This window comes from Coregonus clupeaformis, chromosome 29 (genome assembly GCF_020615455.1).
Source record: "Coregonus clupeaformis isolate EN_2021a chromosome 29, ASM2061545v1, whole genome shotgun sequence".
In the NCBI taxonomy this organism is placed as follows: domain Eukaryota; kingdom Metazoa; phylum Chordata; class Actinopteri; order Salmoniformes; family Salmonidae; genus Coregonus; species Coregonus clupeaformis.
Window position 1 is genome coordinate 5,374,325 of NC_059220.1, and position 17,099 is coordinate 5,391,423.

General features: G+C 46.9%; 1 protein-coding gene across 4 annotated transcripts in view; it reads left to right on the top strand.

Moving 5' to 3' along the window:
* LOC121544579 (ninein) overlaps positions 1-17,099 on the top strand; it is a 73,826-nt gene that overhangs the window by 38,992 nt on the left and 17,735 nt on the right. For 3 of the 4 annotated variants that reach the window (XM_041854536.2, XM_041854539.2, XM_041854537.2), the window contains exons 12-19: positions 2,170-2,280; positions 3,964-4,122; positions 4,464-4,602; positions 5,209-5,333; positions 8,344-9,335; positions 15,625-15,723; positions 16,270-16,339; positions 16,699-16,887. In XM_041854536.2, the coding sequence (XP_041710470.2) occupies positions 2,170-2,280; positions 3,964-4,122; positions 4,464-4,602; positions 5,209-5,333; positions 8,344-9,335; positions 15,625-15,723; positions 16,270-16,339; positions 16,699-16,887 (1,884 nt within the window). The remainder of the gene's footprint in view (positions 1-2,169; positions 2,281-3,963; positions 4,123-4,463; positions 4,603-5,208; positions 5,334-8,343; positions 9,336-15,624; positions 15,724-16,269; positions 16,340-16,698; positions 16,888-17,099) is intronic. The other variant, XM_041854538.2, reaches the window with a different exon arrangement.

A 17,099-nucleotide genomic window follows, 5' to 3' on the forward strand; every position in this document is an offset into this window, starting at 1 on the left:
AGAAGGCACGACAGCGCCTCTTCCCCCTTAGGAGGCTGACAAGATTTGGCATGGCCCCTCAGATCCTCAAAAAGTTCTACAGCTGCACCATTGAGAGCATCTTGACTGGCTGCATCACCGCCTGGTATGGCAACTCCTTGGCATCCGACAGCAAGGCGCTACAGAGGGTGGTGCGTATGGCCCAGTACATCACTGGGGCCGAGCTTCCTGCCATCTAGGACCTCTATACCAGGCGGTGTCAGAGGAAGGTCAAAATAAATTGTCAGGCTCCAGCCACCCAAGCCATAGACTGTTCTCCCTGATACCGGCTGGAACCAGCAGGACCCTGAACACCTTCAACCCCCAAGCCATAACACTGCTACAATGACACACACACACACACACATGCGCCCACATGCATACTGACGCCACACACACACATTCACATTCACCACATATGCTGCTGCTACTGTCTATTATCTATCCTGTTGTCTAGTCACTTTACCCCTACCTACAGTATACTGCTGCTACTGTCTATTATCTATCCTGTTGCCTAGTCACTTTACCCCTACCTACAGTATACTGCTGCTACTGTCTATTATCTATCCTGTTGTCTAGTCACTTTACCCCTACCTACAGTATACTGCTGCTACTGTCTATTATCTATCCTGTTGTCTAGTCACTTTACCCCTACCTACAGTATACTGCTGCTACTGTCTATTATCTATCCTGTTGTCTAGTCACTTTACCCCTACCTACAGTATACTGCTGCTACTGTCTATTATCTATCCTGTTGTCTAGTTACTTTACCCCTACCTACAGTATACTGCTGCTACTGTCTATTATCTATCCTGTTGTCTAGTCCCTTTACCCCTACCTACAGTATACTGCTGCTACTGTCTATTATCTATCCTGTTGTCTAGTCACTTTACCCCTACCTACAGTATACTGCTGCTACTGTCTATTATCTATCCTGTTGTCTAGTCACTTTACCCCTACCTACAGTATACTGCTGCTACTGTCTATTATCTATCCTGTTGTCTAGTCACTTTACCCCTACCTACAGTATACTGCTGCTACTGTCTATTATCTATCCTGTTGCCTAGTCACTTTACCCCTACCTACAGTATACTGCTGCTACTGTCTATTATCTATCCTGTTGTCTAGTCACTTTACCCTATCTAATATGTACATATCTACCTCAATTACCTTGTAACCCTGCACATTGACTCGGTACTGGTACTCCCTGTATATAGCCATGGTATTACCTGGTACTCCCTGTATATAGCCATGGTATTACCTGGTACTTCCTGTATATAGCCATGGTATTACCTGGTACTTCCTGTATATAGCCATGTTATTACCTGGTACTTCCTGTATATAGCCATGGTATTACCTGGTACTTCCTGTATATAGCCATGGTATTACCTGGTACTCCCTGTATATAGCCATGGTATTACCTGGTACTTCCTGTATATAGCCATGGTATTACCTAGTACTTCCTGTATATAGCCATGGTATTACCTGGTACTTCCTGTATATAGCCATGGTATTACCTGGTACTTCCTGTATATAGCCATGTTATTACCTGGTACTTCCTGTATATAGCCATGGTATTACCTGGTACTTCCTGTATATAGCCATGTTATTACCTGGTACTTCCTGTATATAGCCACGTTATTACCTGGTACTTCCTGTATATAGCCATGTTATTACCTGGTACTTCCTGTATATAGCCATGTTATTACCTGGTACTTCCTGTATATAGCCACGTTATTACCTGGTACTTCCTGTATATAGCCATGGTATTACCTGGTACTTCCTGTATATAGCCATGGTATTACCTGGTACTCCCTGTATATAGCCATGGTATTTTTCCTTGTTATTGTTATTCACTGTGTATTTATTCCTTCTGTCACTTTCTATTTTTTGATTGTATTTTTTATCTTTAACTTTCCATCGTTGGCAAAGGACCCGTAAGTACGTTTAAAAAAAAACATTTATTTGAACCCTCTCCCACACACTCACCTTAACCCTCACTCTAACTTCAGAAGATGGAGCTGCTGGACAGCACTGAAAAACTGGTGATCTGTGTCTCCCTCACCCCAACTATAACCTAACCCCAACTCTAACCTAACCCCAACTCTAACCTAACCCCAACTCTAACTCTAACCCTCACTCCAACTTCAGGAGAGTAGGCGTCTGGAGATGGAGCTGCAGGACAGGACTGAGAAACTGGTGGAGGCAGAAAGCCAAGTCAGCAAACTGCAGAGGAATCTGGATAACATCCTGAAGGAAAAGGTAAAAGACCATTCTCTCCTACAATATTGTGTATTGACATTAACTTCCAGCCAAAACAGCAGTCGTAAAGAGCACGTTTCAAGAATATACAGTACCAGTCAAAAGTTTGGACACACCTACTCATTCCAGTTTTTTTTTTTTTTTACTATTTCCTACATTGTAGAATAATAGTGAAGACATCAAAACTATAAAATAACACAAATGGAATCATGTAGTAACCAAAAAAGTGTTAAATAAATCTAAATATATTTGAGATTCTTCAAAGTAGCCACCCTTTGCCTTGATGACAGCTTTGCACATGAGGAATGCTTTTCCAACAGTCTTGAAGGAGTTCCCACATATGCTGAGCACTTGTTGGCTGCTTTTCCTTCACTCTGCAGTCCAACTCATCCCAAACCATCTCAATTGGGTTGAGGTCGGGTGATTGTGGAGGCCAGGTCATCTGATGCAGCACTCCATCACTCTCCTTCTTGGTAAAATAGCCCTTACACGGCCTGGAGGTGTGTTTTGGGTCATTGTCCTGCTAAAAAACAAATTACAGTCCCACTAAGCGCAAACCAGATGGGATGGTGTATCGCTGCAGAATGCTGTGGTAGCCATGCTGGTTAAGTGTGCCTTGAATTCTAAATAAATCACTGACAGTGTCACCAGCAAAGCATCATCACACCTCCTCCTCCATGCTTCACGGTGGAAACCACACATGTGGAGATCATCCGTTCACCTACTCTGCGTCTCACAAAGACACGGTTGGAACCAAATATCTCAAATATGGACTCATCAGACCAAAGGACAGATTTCCACCGGTCTAATGTCCATTGCTCGTGTTTCTTGGCCCAAGCAAGTCTCTTCTTCTTATTGGTGTTCTTTAGTAGTGGTTTATTTGCAGCAATTCGACCACGAAGGCCTGATTCACGCAGTCTCCTCTGAACAGTTGATGTTGAGATGTGTCTGTTACTTGAATTCTGTGAAGCATTTATTTGGCCTGCAATTTTTGAGGCTCGTAACTCTAAGGAACTTATCCTCTGCAGCAGAGGTAACTCAGGGTCTTCCTTTCCTGTGGCGGTCCTCATGAGAGCCAGTTTCATCATAGCGCTTGATGGTTTTTGTGACTGCACTTGAAGAAACTTTCAAAGTTCTTGAAATCTTCCGGATTGACTGACCTTCATGTCTTAAAGTGTTGATGGACTGTCGTTTCTCTTTGCTTATTTGAGCTGTTCTTGCCATAATATGGACTTGGTCTTTTACCAAATAGGGCTATCTTCTGTATACCACCCCTACCTTGTCACAACACAACTGATTGGCTCAAACGCATTAAGAAGGAATGAAATTCCACAAATTAACTTTTAACAAGGCACACCTGTTAATTGAAATGCATTCCAGGTGACTAACTCATGAAGCTTGTTGAGAGAATGCCAAGAGTGTGCAAAGCTGTCATCAAGGCGAAGGGTGGCTATTTGAAGAATTTCAAATATAAAATATATTTTGATTTGTTTAACACTTTTTTTGGTTACTACATGATTCCATATGTGTTATTTCATAGTTTTGATGTCTTCACTATTATTCTACAATGTAGAAAATAGTTTTAAAAAATAAAGAAAAACCCTTGAATGAGTAGGTGTGTCCAAACTTTTGACTGGTACCGTAGTAGATCTCCATAGTAATCTGATGTCACACGTTTTTCAGTACTGGCTAATGGAAGGAGGATCTATATCTGTCCCTATGAACCCCTTGGTGTTGGTTCTGTTTGCTCAGTTTGGGGACCTGGACCCAGGCGGTGCAGAGTTCTTCCTACAGGAGGAGCGGCTCAGACGGCTACGCAGCAGCTATGAGGAACAGTGCCGGGTAAGTGTGCTTACTGGAAACAGACGTGTGCACACAGACACGCACGCAGACGCCACACACACACACACACACACACACAGACACACACACACACACAGACACACACAGACAGACAGACAGACAGAGACAGACACACACACAGAGACAGACAGACGCAGGACACAGGAGTAGACAAGAAGCAGTGCCAGGTAATAGCTCTCACTGGAACCAATCATTCAACTAATCATTAAAACAATCAATCTATCAACTAACTTCAGAGGTAGGTTGCCTGTTTTTTTTAAAATACTAATATTTCTGTTTTGACTGATTTTATTGTGAATTTGTGTGTTTGTTTGTGGCAGGAGCTGCAGGATCGCATCGATGAGCTTCAAGCAGAGCTGCAGGAGTACCACAAACTGGGTCGCACCACTAGGCCCTGTCTCAAACCCTCGCTCTCTGAGGAGCTGGGGAGCAAGAGTCCTGGCATGGAGTCAGACCCAGGTACATTGAAGCAAAACATCGGTTTGAACTCATACAGCATTGGGGGGTGTAACTTTGAGCAAGGTGATGTGCGTACAAGTTGCATTCTAAATGGCACCCTATTTCCTATGTAGTGCACTTCTTTTGACCTTATAGATGCATCTCTTATGTCCAGATAACCCGCAAACGTCTTCTCGGAGAGTCTTAAGGGCGTCTGGGGATATCTGTTTGAGCAAGGCAAGATGTAGAATCTCTAATCTTGATCACGTAATGAGTAGTTATTTGGATGCAAGGTGATTTTTAAGATCAGTGATTTTGCCCAGTACAACAGCAATGTAGTCAAAGATGAACATTGATTAGCTAAAGAACATGAGAGCTAGTTAGTTGATCCTTCCTCACCTGTCTGTTTGCCAGTACAGCCAGAAGGGGACTGGCCACCCCTCTGAGCCTGGTTCCTCTCTAGGTTTCTTCCTAGTTTCCTTCCTTCGAGGGAGTTTATCCTGGCCACCTGTGCTTCTGCGTTGCTTGTTTTGAGGTTTTTATGCCGGGTGTCTGTAAACGACTTTGTGACAACTGCTCATGGGGAAAAAGGGGGCTTTCTAAATACATTTGATTGATTGTCTCCAGGCCTGGGCTCGGAGGAGGGCCAGCCGTTGTTCAACATGAGCCTGGAGGCAGAGATGATGCTGGAACGGCTGAAAGAGAAGCACCTCCGAGAGATGGAGGATCTACAGGCTCAGCTGGAGAGCAAGGTGGCACTTAAATATCTAGCAGTGTTTCAACTGTACTCCTGAAGCAATCCATATTTCACTGTGTCGTGTTTACTTTATCAGAGACATAGATTTGATGTAGCTAGATGGGGCAGTCCCACTCCTTTATCAGAGATAGATTTGGTGTAGCTAGACGGGACAGTCCCACTCCTTTATCAGAGACAGAGATTTGGTGTAGCTAGATGGGGCAGTCCCACTCCTTTATCAGAGACAGAGATTTGGTGTAGCTAGATGGGGCAGTCCCACTCCTTTATCAGAGACAGAGATTTGATGTAGCTAGATGGGGCAGTCCCACTCCTTTATCAGAGACATAGATTTGATGTAGCTAGATGGGGCAGTCCCACTCCTTTATCAGAGACAGATTTGATGTAGCTAGATGGGGCAGTCCCACTCCTTTATCAGAGACAGAGATTTGGTGTAGCTAGATGGGGCAGTCCCACTCCTTTATCAGAGACAGAGAATTGGTGTAGCTATAATATAATAATATGCCATTTAGCAGACGCTTTTATCCAAAGCGACTTACAGTCATGCGTGCATACATTTTTGTGTATGGGTGGTCCCGGGGATCGAACCCACTACCTTGGCGTTACAAGCGCCGGGCTCTACCAGTTGAGCTACAGAGGACCACATAGCTAGATGGGGCAGTCCCACTCCTTTATCAGAGACAGAGATTTGGTGTAGCTAGATGGGGCAGTCCCACTCCTTTATCAGAGACAGAGATTTGGTGTAGCTAGATGGGACAGTCCCACTCCTTTATCAGAGACAGAGATTTGGTGTAGCTAGATGGGGCAGTCCCACTCCTTTATCAGAGACAGAGATTTGATGTAGCTAGATGGGACAGTCCCACTCCTTTATCAGAGACAGATATTTGGTGTAGCTAGATGGGGCAGTCCCACTCCTTTATCAGAGACAGAGATTTGGTGTAGCTAGATGGGGCAGTCCCACTCCTTTATCAGAGACAGAGATTTGATGTAGCTAGACGGGACAGTCCCACTCCTTTATCAGAGACAGAGATTTGGTGTAGCTAGATGGGGCAGTCCCACTCCTTTATCAGAGACAGAGATTTGGTGTAGCTAGATGGGACAGTCCCACTCCTTTATCAGAGACAGATATTTGGAAGGGCTGGCCTGGAGCAGGGCTGGCCTGGAGCAGAGGCAGGCGGGGGAGGGAAGGGCTGGCCTGGAGCAGAGGCAGGCGATGGAGGAAAGGGCTGGCCTGGAGCAGAGGCAGGCGGGGGAGGGAAGGGCTGGCCTGGAGCAGAGGCAGGCGGGGGAGGGAAGGGCTGGCCTGGAGCAGAGGCAGGCGGGGGAGGGGAAGGGCTGGCCTGGAGCAGAGGCAGGCGGGGAGGGAAGGGCTGGCCTGGAGCAGAGGCAGGCGATGGAGGAAAGGGCTGGCCTGGAGCAGAGGCAGGCGGGGAGGGAAGGGCTGGCCTGGAGCAGAGGCAGGCGGGGGAGGGAAGGGCTGGCCTGGAGCAGAGGCAGGCGGGGAGGGAAGGGCTGGCCTGGAGCAGAGGCAGGCGATGGAGAGGAAGGGCTGGCCTGGAGCAGAGGCAGGCGGGGGAGGGAAGGGCTGGCCTGGAGCAGAGGCAGGCGATGGAGAGGGAAGGGCTGGCCTGGAGCAGAGGCAGGCGATGGAGGGAAGGGCTGGCCTGGAGCAGAGGCAGGCGATGGAGGAAAGGGCTGGCCTGGAGCAGAGGCAGGCGGGGGAGGGAAGGGCTGGCCTGGAGCAGAGGCAGGCGGGGGAGGGGAAGGGCTGGCCTGGAGCAGAGGCAGGCGGGGGAGGGGAAGGGCTGGCCTGGAGCAGAGGCAGGCGATGGAGAGGGAAGGGCTGGCCTGGAGCAGAGGCAGGCGGGGGAGGGAAGGGCTGGCCTGGAGCAGAGGCAGGCGGGGGGAGGGAAGGGCTGGCCTGGAGCAGAGGCAGGCGATGGAGAGGGAAGGGGCTGGCCTGGAGCAGAGGCAGGCGATGGAGAGGGAAGGGCTGGCCTGGAGCAGAGGCAGGCGGGGAGGGAAGGGCTGGCCTGGAGCAGAGGCAGGCGGGGAGGGAAGGGCTGGCCTGGAGCAGAGGCAGGCGGGGGAGGGAAGGGCTGGCCTGGAGCAGAGGCAGGCGGGGGAGGGAAGGGCTGGCCTGGAGCAGAGGCAGGCGGGGGAGGGAAGGGCTGGCCTGGAGCAGAGGCAGGCGATGGAGAGGGAAGGGCTGGCCTGGAGCAGAGGCAGGCGGGGGGAGGGAAGGGCTGGCCTGGAGCAGAGGCAGGCGGGGAGGGAAGGGCTGGCCTGGAGCAGAGGCAGGCGGGGAGGGAAGGGCTGGCCTGGAGCAGAGGCAGGCGATGGAGAGGGAAGGGCTGGCCTGGAGCAGAGGCAGGCGATGGAGAGGGAAGGGCTGGCCTGGAGCAGAGGCAGGCGGGGGGGGGAAGGGCTGGCCTGGAGCAGAGGCAGGCGGGGGAGGGAAGGGCTGGCCTGGAGCAGAGGCAGGCGGGGGAGGGAAGGGCTGGCCTGGAGCAGAGGCAGGCGATGGAGAGGGAAGGGCTGGCCTGGAGCAGAGGCAGGCGGGGGAGGGAAGGGCTGGCCTGGAGCAGAGGCAGGCGATGGAGGGAAAGGGCTGGCCTGGAGCAGAGGCAGGCGGGGAGGGAAGGGCTGGCCTGGAGCAGAGGCAGGCGATGGAGGAAAGGGCTGGCCTGGAGCAGAGGCAGGCGGGGGAGGGAAGGGCTGGCCTGGAGCAGAGGCAGGCGGGGGAGGGAAGGGCTGGCCTGGAGCAGAGGCAGGCGGGGGAGGGAAGGGCTGGCCTGGAGCAGAGGAGGCAGGCGGGGGAGGGAAGCACCAACAAGAGGAGGAAGTGAGTAGAGGACTGTGTGGCTCAGTTGGTAAAAGCATGGCACTTGCAGGGAATCGTGGGTTCGATTCTATGCTGGGGCCACCCACATACGAAAATGTATGCACTCAGTGATGTAAGTTGCTTTGGCATATATTATAATACATTACATTTTGATTTCTATTAGGTGAGCTGCCTGAAGCAGGAGCTCCTAGATGCCCCCACCCAGGCTGCCGACATGGAGGGCCTGGAGGGCCTACAGGCGAAGGCTGAGCCGGGCCTGGACAAAGAGATGCAGGAGATAAGGAAACGACATGCTGTGGAACTCTACAAGCTGGGCGAGGAGCACAAAGAGGAGATCCTTTTGACCAGGACGGAAGAAGAAGAGAGGGGGAAGCTACAGGAGGAGAGAGCTGAGGTGGAGAGGCTGTTAGAGGAGTGGGAGAGGGAGAAGGTGAGGTTACAGCAGAGACACGAGGAGGCAGTAAAGGCTAGGATAGAGGAGGTGAGTGTCAGGTTCCAGGAGGAGAGAGCTGAGGTGGAGAGGAGGCTGTCAGAGGAGTGGGAGAGGGAGAAGGTGGAGTTACAGCAGAGACACGAGGAAGCAGTGAAGGCTAGGATAGAGGAGGTGAGTGTCAGGTTCCAGGTGGAGCGAGAGGAGCTGGAGATGCGACTCACGGAGGAGTGGGAGAGGGAGAAGGTTCTGTTGGACGAGCAGACTAAAGAGTCGCTGCAGACTGTGTTAGAGAACGAGATGTCACGACTAGCCGAGGAGCAGGAGAACAGGGAGGCCAGGCTCACTGAGCAGTGGGGGCTGGAACGAGCTCGGCTCCAGCAGTGTCGTGAGGTGGCTCTCCTCACCAGGTTAGCCGAGGAGCGCCGGAAGCAGCAGGAGGAGACGGAGAGGAGGCTGAGGGAGGACTGGCACAGGGAGAGACTCCAGCTAGAGGAGGACTATGAGGGGATGCTTCAGGAGCGGCTGCAGGAGGAGAGGGAGAGGCTGGCGGGGGAGAGGGAGGAGGTGGAGAAGAGGTTGGGGAAGATGATGGAGGAGGAGAAGGAGAGGCTAAAGGAGGTCCACAGACATGCTGTGCAGGAACTGAGTGCTAAACACAGTGAGGAGAGGGAACAGCTCAGCTGTCTACTGGATAAACTGCGGGAGGACATTGCTGAGAAAAGGTAAGACTGTCAAACTGTAAAGAAATCAGCTTATAAACTATTTCCTTTTAAAAAATTGTTTAGGGTTTTTAGTCCCAGCATTGACAATTTGTCCATTAAAACCTGCATTCTTGATAAAAACCATAATCATGTTTACTTTATGTCAGTGTTGTAGTACTCCACACCACATGTTGAGTGTCTCGGTCTTGTCTCTGTGCCGGATACATTTGTACTCGGCTTGACTTGGTCTCGGACAGTGAGGACTCGTAATTTCTTCCCGAGACCAGCGCAGTAAAAAAGTAATTATCAGCTTCCATTCAGTCAGCTCATAAAACCGCTTCTCCAGGCCAAATATAGGCTCTCCTTTATTGAACCATTAATATCTTAACAGCCTTTATATCTATTATAGACATGTTTGATCAGTGGTGAACCTATAGGCCTTCAGTGGTGAACCTATAGGCCTTCAGTGGTGAACCTATAGGCCTTCAGTGGTGAACCTATAGGCCTTCAGTGGTGAACCTATAGGCCTTCAGTGGTGACAGTGGTGAACCTATAGGCCTTCAGTGGTGAACCTATAGGCCTTCAGTGGTGACAGTGGTGAACCTATAGGCCTTCAGTGGTGAACCTATAGGCCTTCAGTGTGTGACAGTGGTGAACCTATAGGCCTTCAGTGTGTGACAGTGGTGAACCTATAGGCCTTCAGTGTGTGACAGTGGTGAACCTATAGGCCTTCAGTGGTGAACCTATAGGCCTTCAGTGGTGAACCTATAGGCCTTCAGTGTGTAACAGTGGTGAACCTATAGGCCTTCAGTGGTGAACCTATAGGCCTTCAGTGTGTGACAGTGGTGAACCTATAGGCCTTCAGTGTGTGACAGTGGTGAACCTATAGGCCTTCAGTGTGTGACAGTGGTGAACCTATAGGCCTTCAGTGTGTGACAGTGGTGAACCTATAGGCCTTCAGTGTGTGACAGTGGTGAACCTATAGGCCTTCAGTGTGTGACAGTGGTGAACCTATAGGCCTTCAGTGTGTGACAGTGGTGAACCTATAGGCCTTCAGTGTGTGACAGTGGTGAACCTATAGGCCTTCAGTGTGTGACAGTGGTGAACCTATAGGCCTTCAGTGTGTGACAGGTTCGTGATTCTGAAAGGACAGCAACCTTTTAATAACAGCGCACTCGTGTAGGAGAGTGCACTTTTTTTGCAAAACACGAAAGGACCGGTGGTGTAGTGGAGGGTATACTTAGGTATTTTTCAGTGGGCGTGGCGTATACTCACTTCTTAATCCCTACTGATGCGTATCAAAGTAGTGTAGTGGAGGGTATACGATTGATCAATGATGTAGTACAATAGAGAAATCATGCACAAAGTAGCCTACACAATCGCAAAGCACGTGAAATATATTCACATGGGCGCCGCACACATATCCTAGTTTCAGCGGGATACCATCTGCAGGCAGCAAGAGTGTGCAGCTCTCAACTGGTTTTGGCATGAAGCAGCTCACAGAAAAATGACATCGGTAGCCGGTAGGGCAGGAAAGACGTTTCACCTTATGATATCTACCGGTAAATGCTAACTAAGGCAACAATGGGTATGCAAACCAGGTATTGGAAAACGTTTAGTCCAAAGTTATTGGTTAGTAGGCTATTTGTGATGTGCAATTGTCATCATGTGCTCTTTGCATCAGCCTAGGTGGACAGAGGCCCACCCACTGGGGAGCCAGGCCCTGACAGGCCCACCCACTGGGGAGCCAGGCCCTGACAGGCCCACCCACTGGGGAGCCAGGCCCTGACAGGCCCACTCAATCAGATTGTTTTGGTCTTAGATCATAACATTTTTGTATTTTTTCTATGTAAAAACAAAAAGGGTGCCTTTCGTTCGCTGGGCCGTTTGGGAACTTTTAGGCAAAATTTGAGTATACCCACTTCTCCAGGCACCGCTACACCCCTGGATAGGGCCGAAGGAAAGACAGCAGTCACACAGCATGATGTTAAAGGATAAGCAGTCACACAGCATGATGTTAAAGGATAAGCAGTCACACAGCATGATGTTAAAGGATAAGCAGTCACACAGCATGATGTTAAAGGATAAGCAGTCACACAGCATGATGTTAAAGGATAAGCAGTCACACAGCATGATGTTAAAGGATAAACAGTCACACAGCATGATGTTAAAGGATAAGCAGTCACACAGCATGATGTTAAAGGATAAGCAGTCACACAGCATGATGTTAAAGGATAAGCAGTCACACAGCATGATGTTAAAGGATAAGCAGTCACACAGCATGATGTTAAAGGATAAGCAGTCACACAGCATGATGTTAAAGGATAAGCAGTCACACACAGCATGATGTTAAAGGATAAGCAGTCACACAGCATGATGTTAAAGGATAAGCAGTCACACAGCATGATGTTAAAGGATAAGCAGTCACACAGCATGATGTTAAAGGATAAGCAGTCACACAGCATGATGTTAAAGGATAAGCAGTCACAGTATGATGTTAAAGGATAAGCAGTCACACAGCATGATGTTAAAGGATAAGCAGTCACACAGCATGATGTTAAAGGATAAGCAGTCACAGTATGATGTTAAAGGATAAGCAGTCACACACAGCATGATGTTAAAGGATAAGCAGTCACACACAGCATGATGTTAAAGGATAAGCAGTCACACAGCATGATGTTAAAGGATAAGCAGTCACACAGCATGATGTTAAAGGATAAGCAGTCACACAGCATGATGTTAAAGGATAAGCAGTCACACAGCATGATGTTAAAGGATAAGCAGTCACACACAGTATGATGTTAAAGGATAAGCAGTCACACAGCATGATGTTAAAGGATAAGCAGTCACACAGCATGATGTTAAAGGATAAGCAGTCACACACAGTATGATGTTAAAGGATAAGCAGTCACACACAGTATGATGTTAAAGGATAAGCAGTCACACAGCATGATGTTAAAGGATAAGCAGTCACACAGCATGATGTTAAAGGATAAGCAGTCACACAGCATGATGTTAAAGGATAAGCAGTCACAGTATGATGTTAAAGGATAAGCAGTCACACACAGCATGATGTTAAAGGATAAGCAGTCACACACAGCATGATGTTAAAGGATAAGCAGTCACACAGTATGATGTTAAAGGATAAGCAGTCACACAGCATGATGTTAAAGGATAAGCAGTCACACACAGTATGATGTTAAAGGATAAGCAGTCACACAGCATGATGTTAAAGGATAAGCAGTCACACAGCATGATGTTAAAGGATAAGCAGTCACACACAGTATGATGTTAAAGGATAAGCAGTCACACACAGTATGATGTTAAAGGATAAGCAGTCACACAGCATGATGTTAAAGGATAAGCAGTCACACACAGCATGATGTTAAAGGATAAGCAGTCACACACAGCATGATGTTAAAGGATAAGCAGTCACACAGCATGATGTTAAAGGATAAGCAGTCACACAGCATGATGTTAAAGGATAAGCAGTCACACACAGTATGATGTTAAAGGATAAGCAGTCACACAGCATGATGTTAAAGGATAAGCAGTCACACAGCATGATGTTAAAGGATAAGCAGTCACATACAGCATGATGTTAAAGGATAAGCAGTCACACAGCATGATGTTAAAGGATAAGCAGTCACACAGCATGATGTTAAAGGATAAGCAGTACACACAGCATGATGTTAAAGGATAAGCAGTCACACAGCATGATGTTAAAGGATAAGCAGTCACACAGCATGATGTTAAAGGATAAACAGTCACACAGTATGATGTTAAAGGATAAGCAGTCACACACAGTATGATGTTAAAGGATAAGCAGTCACACAGCATGATGTTAAAGGATAAGCAGTCACACACAGCATGATGTTAAAGGATAAGCAGTCACACAGCATGATGTTAAAGGATAAGCAGTCACACAGCATGATGTTAAAGGATAAGCAGTCACACAGCATGATGTTAAAGGATAAGCAGTCACACAGCATGTTAAAGGATAAGCAGTCACAGTATGGTGTTAAAGGATAAGCAGTCACACACAGCATGATGTTAAAGGATAAGCAGTCACACACAGCATGATGTTAAAGGATAAGCAGTCACACACAGCATGATGTTAAAGGATAAGCAGTCACACAGCATGATGTTAAAGGATAAGCAGTCACACAGCATGATGTTAAAGGATAAGCAGTCACACACAGTATGATGTTAAAGGATAAGCAGTCACACAGCATGATGTTAAAGGATAAGCAGTCACACAGCATGATGTTAAAGGATAAGCAGTCACACACAGCATGATGTTAAAGGATAAGCAGTCACACAGCATGATGTTAAAGGATAAGCAGTCACACAGCATGATGTTAAAGGATAAGCAGTCACACACAGCATGATGTTAAAGGATAAGCAGTCACACAGCATGATGTTAAAGGATAAGCAGTCACACACAGCATGATGTTAAAGGATAAGCAGTCACACAGTATGATGTTAAAGGATAAACAGTCACGCAGCATGATGTTAAAGGATAAGCAGTCACACACAGTATGATGTTAAAGGATAAGCAGTCACAGTATGATGTTAAAGGATAAGCAGTCACACAGTATGATGTTAAAGGATAAACAGTCACGCAGCATGATGTTAAAGGATAAGCAGTCACACAGTATGATGTTACAGGATAAGCAGTCACACAGCATGATGTTAAAGGATAAGCAGTCACACAGCATGATGTTAAAGGATAAGCAGTCACACAGCATGATGTTAAAGGATAAGCAGTCACACAGCATGATGTTAAAGGATAAGCAGTCACACAGCATGATGTTAAAGGATAAGCAGTCACACAGCATGATGTTAAAGGATAAGCAGTCACACAGCATGATGTTAAAGGATAAGCAGTCACACACAGCATGATGTTAAAGGATAAGCAGTCACACAGCATGATGTTAAAGGATAAGCAGTCACACAGCATTATGTTAAAGGATAAGCAGTCACACAGCATGATGTTAAAGGATAAGCAATCACACAGCATGATGTTAAAGGATAAGCAGTCACACAGCATGATGTTAAAGGATAAGCAGTCACACAGCATAATGTTAAAGGATAAGCAGTCACACAGCATTATGTTAAAGGATAAGCAGTCACACAGCATGATGTTAAAGGATAAGCAGTCACACATAGCATGATGTTAAAGGATAAGCAGTCACACAGCATGATGTTAAAGGATAAGCAGTCACACAGCATGATGTTAAAGGATAAGCAGTCACACAGCATGATGTTAAAGGATAAGCAGTCACACAGCATGATGTTAAAGGATAAGCAGTCACACAGCATGATGTTAAAGGATAAGCAGTCACACAGCATGATGTTAAAGGATAAGCAGTCACACAGCATGATGTTAAAGGATAAGCAGTCACACAGCATGATGTTAAAGGATAAGCAGTCTATAAACTCAGACATAATAAGTCAGTAGGTCCCAATCATAAGAATACAAAAACACAACCATTAAGCATTTCCCAATCGAAATGTACAACTATTACTTCCCATTGCAAAAAACATTTCAAGGTTAGCGCACAAAGTGACCTTTGACCTAGTTTAAAGTGGACCTGACAGTGTTTTAACTACTTTGCAGAGATGAAACAATCATATCAGTCAAAAATATCAAATTCCCAGATTATGCTACAAAATCAACTTTTATAATAGGTTTTATTTTTGACTCAACGTTCCACGACGTACACTAAGGCATTATTGGCAGAATAGATGGATGCAGTTTAATGCATGATTAATATAATTCACCAGTACATTTCTTGGTTGCACAACAAATATTGCTATCAGGTTGTAAATCACAGCTGACATTATTTGCTGCCTCCATTCGGGATGCACTGTTTCAGTTTCAATGACTCAATATTCTGGACAAAAACGGACGATAACTAAGGCTGGGAATGTCAATACAATCAAACTAGCAAGGGCAACGATCACAAGTCAGTCATAACGTGGCTAATAGTCTTGCTTGTCTATTTATGTAGCAAGCTAAAAACACGGAGCCTAACGTTAGCTAGCTAGCTGCTAGGAGGATGTCATGTCATGCCATTTTTTCCCCCCTCATATCGATTTTCGGTTGCTATACACAGCTAGAGATGCAGGTGTCATTTGGTTAGCTAGCAAGAACTTTAACGACTTATCAAGCTAGCATATCGATTGCGTTCGCAAATTCACTCTGGCTATATACTCCGATTTCAGAGCACTCTCGTCTGAGTGTGCCAGAGTGCAGAACAACTGATCTTCTGTTGCTGACGTTGTTTTCCTCTGTTGGTTGTAGGCGTGAGGCGGGTCATCTAGCAGAGGAGAACCTTCTACTCAGACAGAAGATATCCACGCTGAAGGAAGAGGACCCGAGAGACACCCAAGAGGAGATGCTGTAAGAAACCTCATGGTCCTGGGAACCATTTTTTGTGTTTTCCCCTACACTTCCCTGGTGTAGTGGAGATTAAACGCAAGTAAATGCAGTTTACCCACCTTTTGCCAAAAAATGCATTGAAAGTATAGGGAGCGTTATTTTTTTCAACGCAACTGCCGATCAGAGTTTATCCACCTGATTTTTTTTTTTTACCACTACATCACTGCTAGCATTTACACACCTGATTTTAAACTAATCAACTCTCATCAAGCCTTTGATTAGTGGAATCAGGTGTGGTAGTGCTAGGGCAAAAACAGCAACAATGATGATCCTTTGGATTAAGAAACACTGAGCCCCCCTGTAGCTCAGTTGGTAGAGCGTGGCGCTTGCAATGACAGGGTTGTGGGTTCGATTCCAACGGGGGGGCCAGTATGAAAAATATGTATGCACTCACTAACTGTAAGTCTGCTAAATGACAAATAAAATAAAATAAACAAATGTATGCTACAGCTATTTTTTTCATTTCATTGGGTCATTGAACTCACACTTTCTCCTCCCCTATTTTAGCTTGAAACTGGAGCATTTCAGGAAGGAGAAGATTTCTGCGCAAAGGAAGGCAGAGAGTTTCAAGAGACAGGTAGGACGAGAGTAAAACGACTAACTTTATTAGCTATGTTAACTTTAACTTGGTTCTAGGGGGCTGACTTGCATTGCACTTAAGAACGTTGTTCCTTTGTGCCAACACAGGGAATAAATGGCAACTCTAATAAATCTATATCTGTGTCAAAAAAGGTGCCCTTTTCTCTACATAGTGCACAACTTTTGACCAGGGAATAGGGTGCAGGCCCTGATTTTAAAAAGTAAGGCATTGTATAGGGAGTAGGTAAAAAGTAGTGCACTATATAGGGAATGGGGTTGCAGGTCCTGGTCAAAAGTTGTGCACTATATAGGGTGCCATTTTGGGACGGCCCCTAAATCTGCATCCCCCCCCCGTAGATCTCGGCGCTTCGTCTCCGCAGTCAGCAGCTGGAGGATGAGAACGGGCTGCTGTCGGAGAAGAACACCCAGAATGCAGCAGGAGTGGAGGGGTTGAGCCAGCAGCCGGGGGAACTACTCAGACAGAGTGAGAGACAGGAGGCTGTCCGAGACCAGCAACGCACTGTACCGGAGGATGACAGGACCAAGGTAAATGATGACATTAGTTGTTTTTAAAGGGATGGTTCAGGATTTTGGCAGTGACGCCCTTTTTATCTACTTCCCTAGAGTCAGATGAACTCGTGGCAAACCCAGTGCCAGGATAAAGTGACTAAGGGGGCAGTTGAAAACAGTGAGGGGGCACAATTCACGCTATACCACAATAAAGTTCAAATGCTGAGACTCCGAAACCATTGATTGAG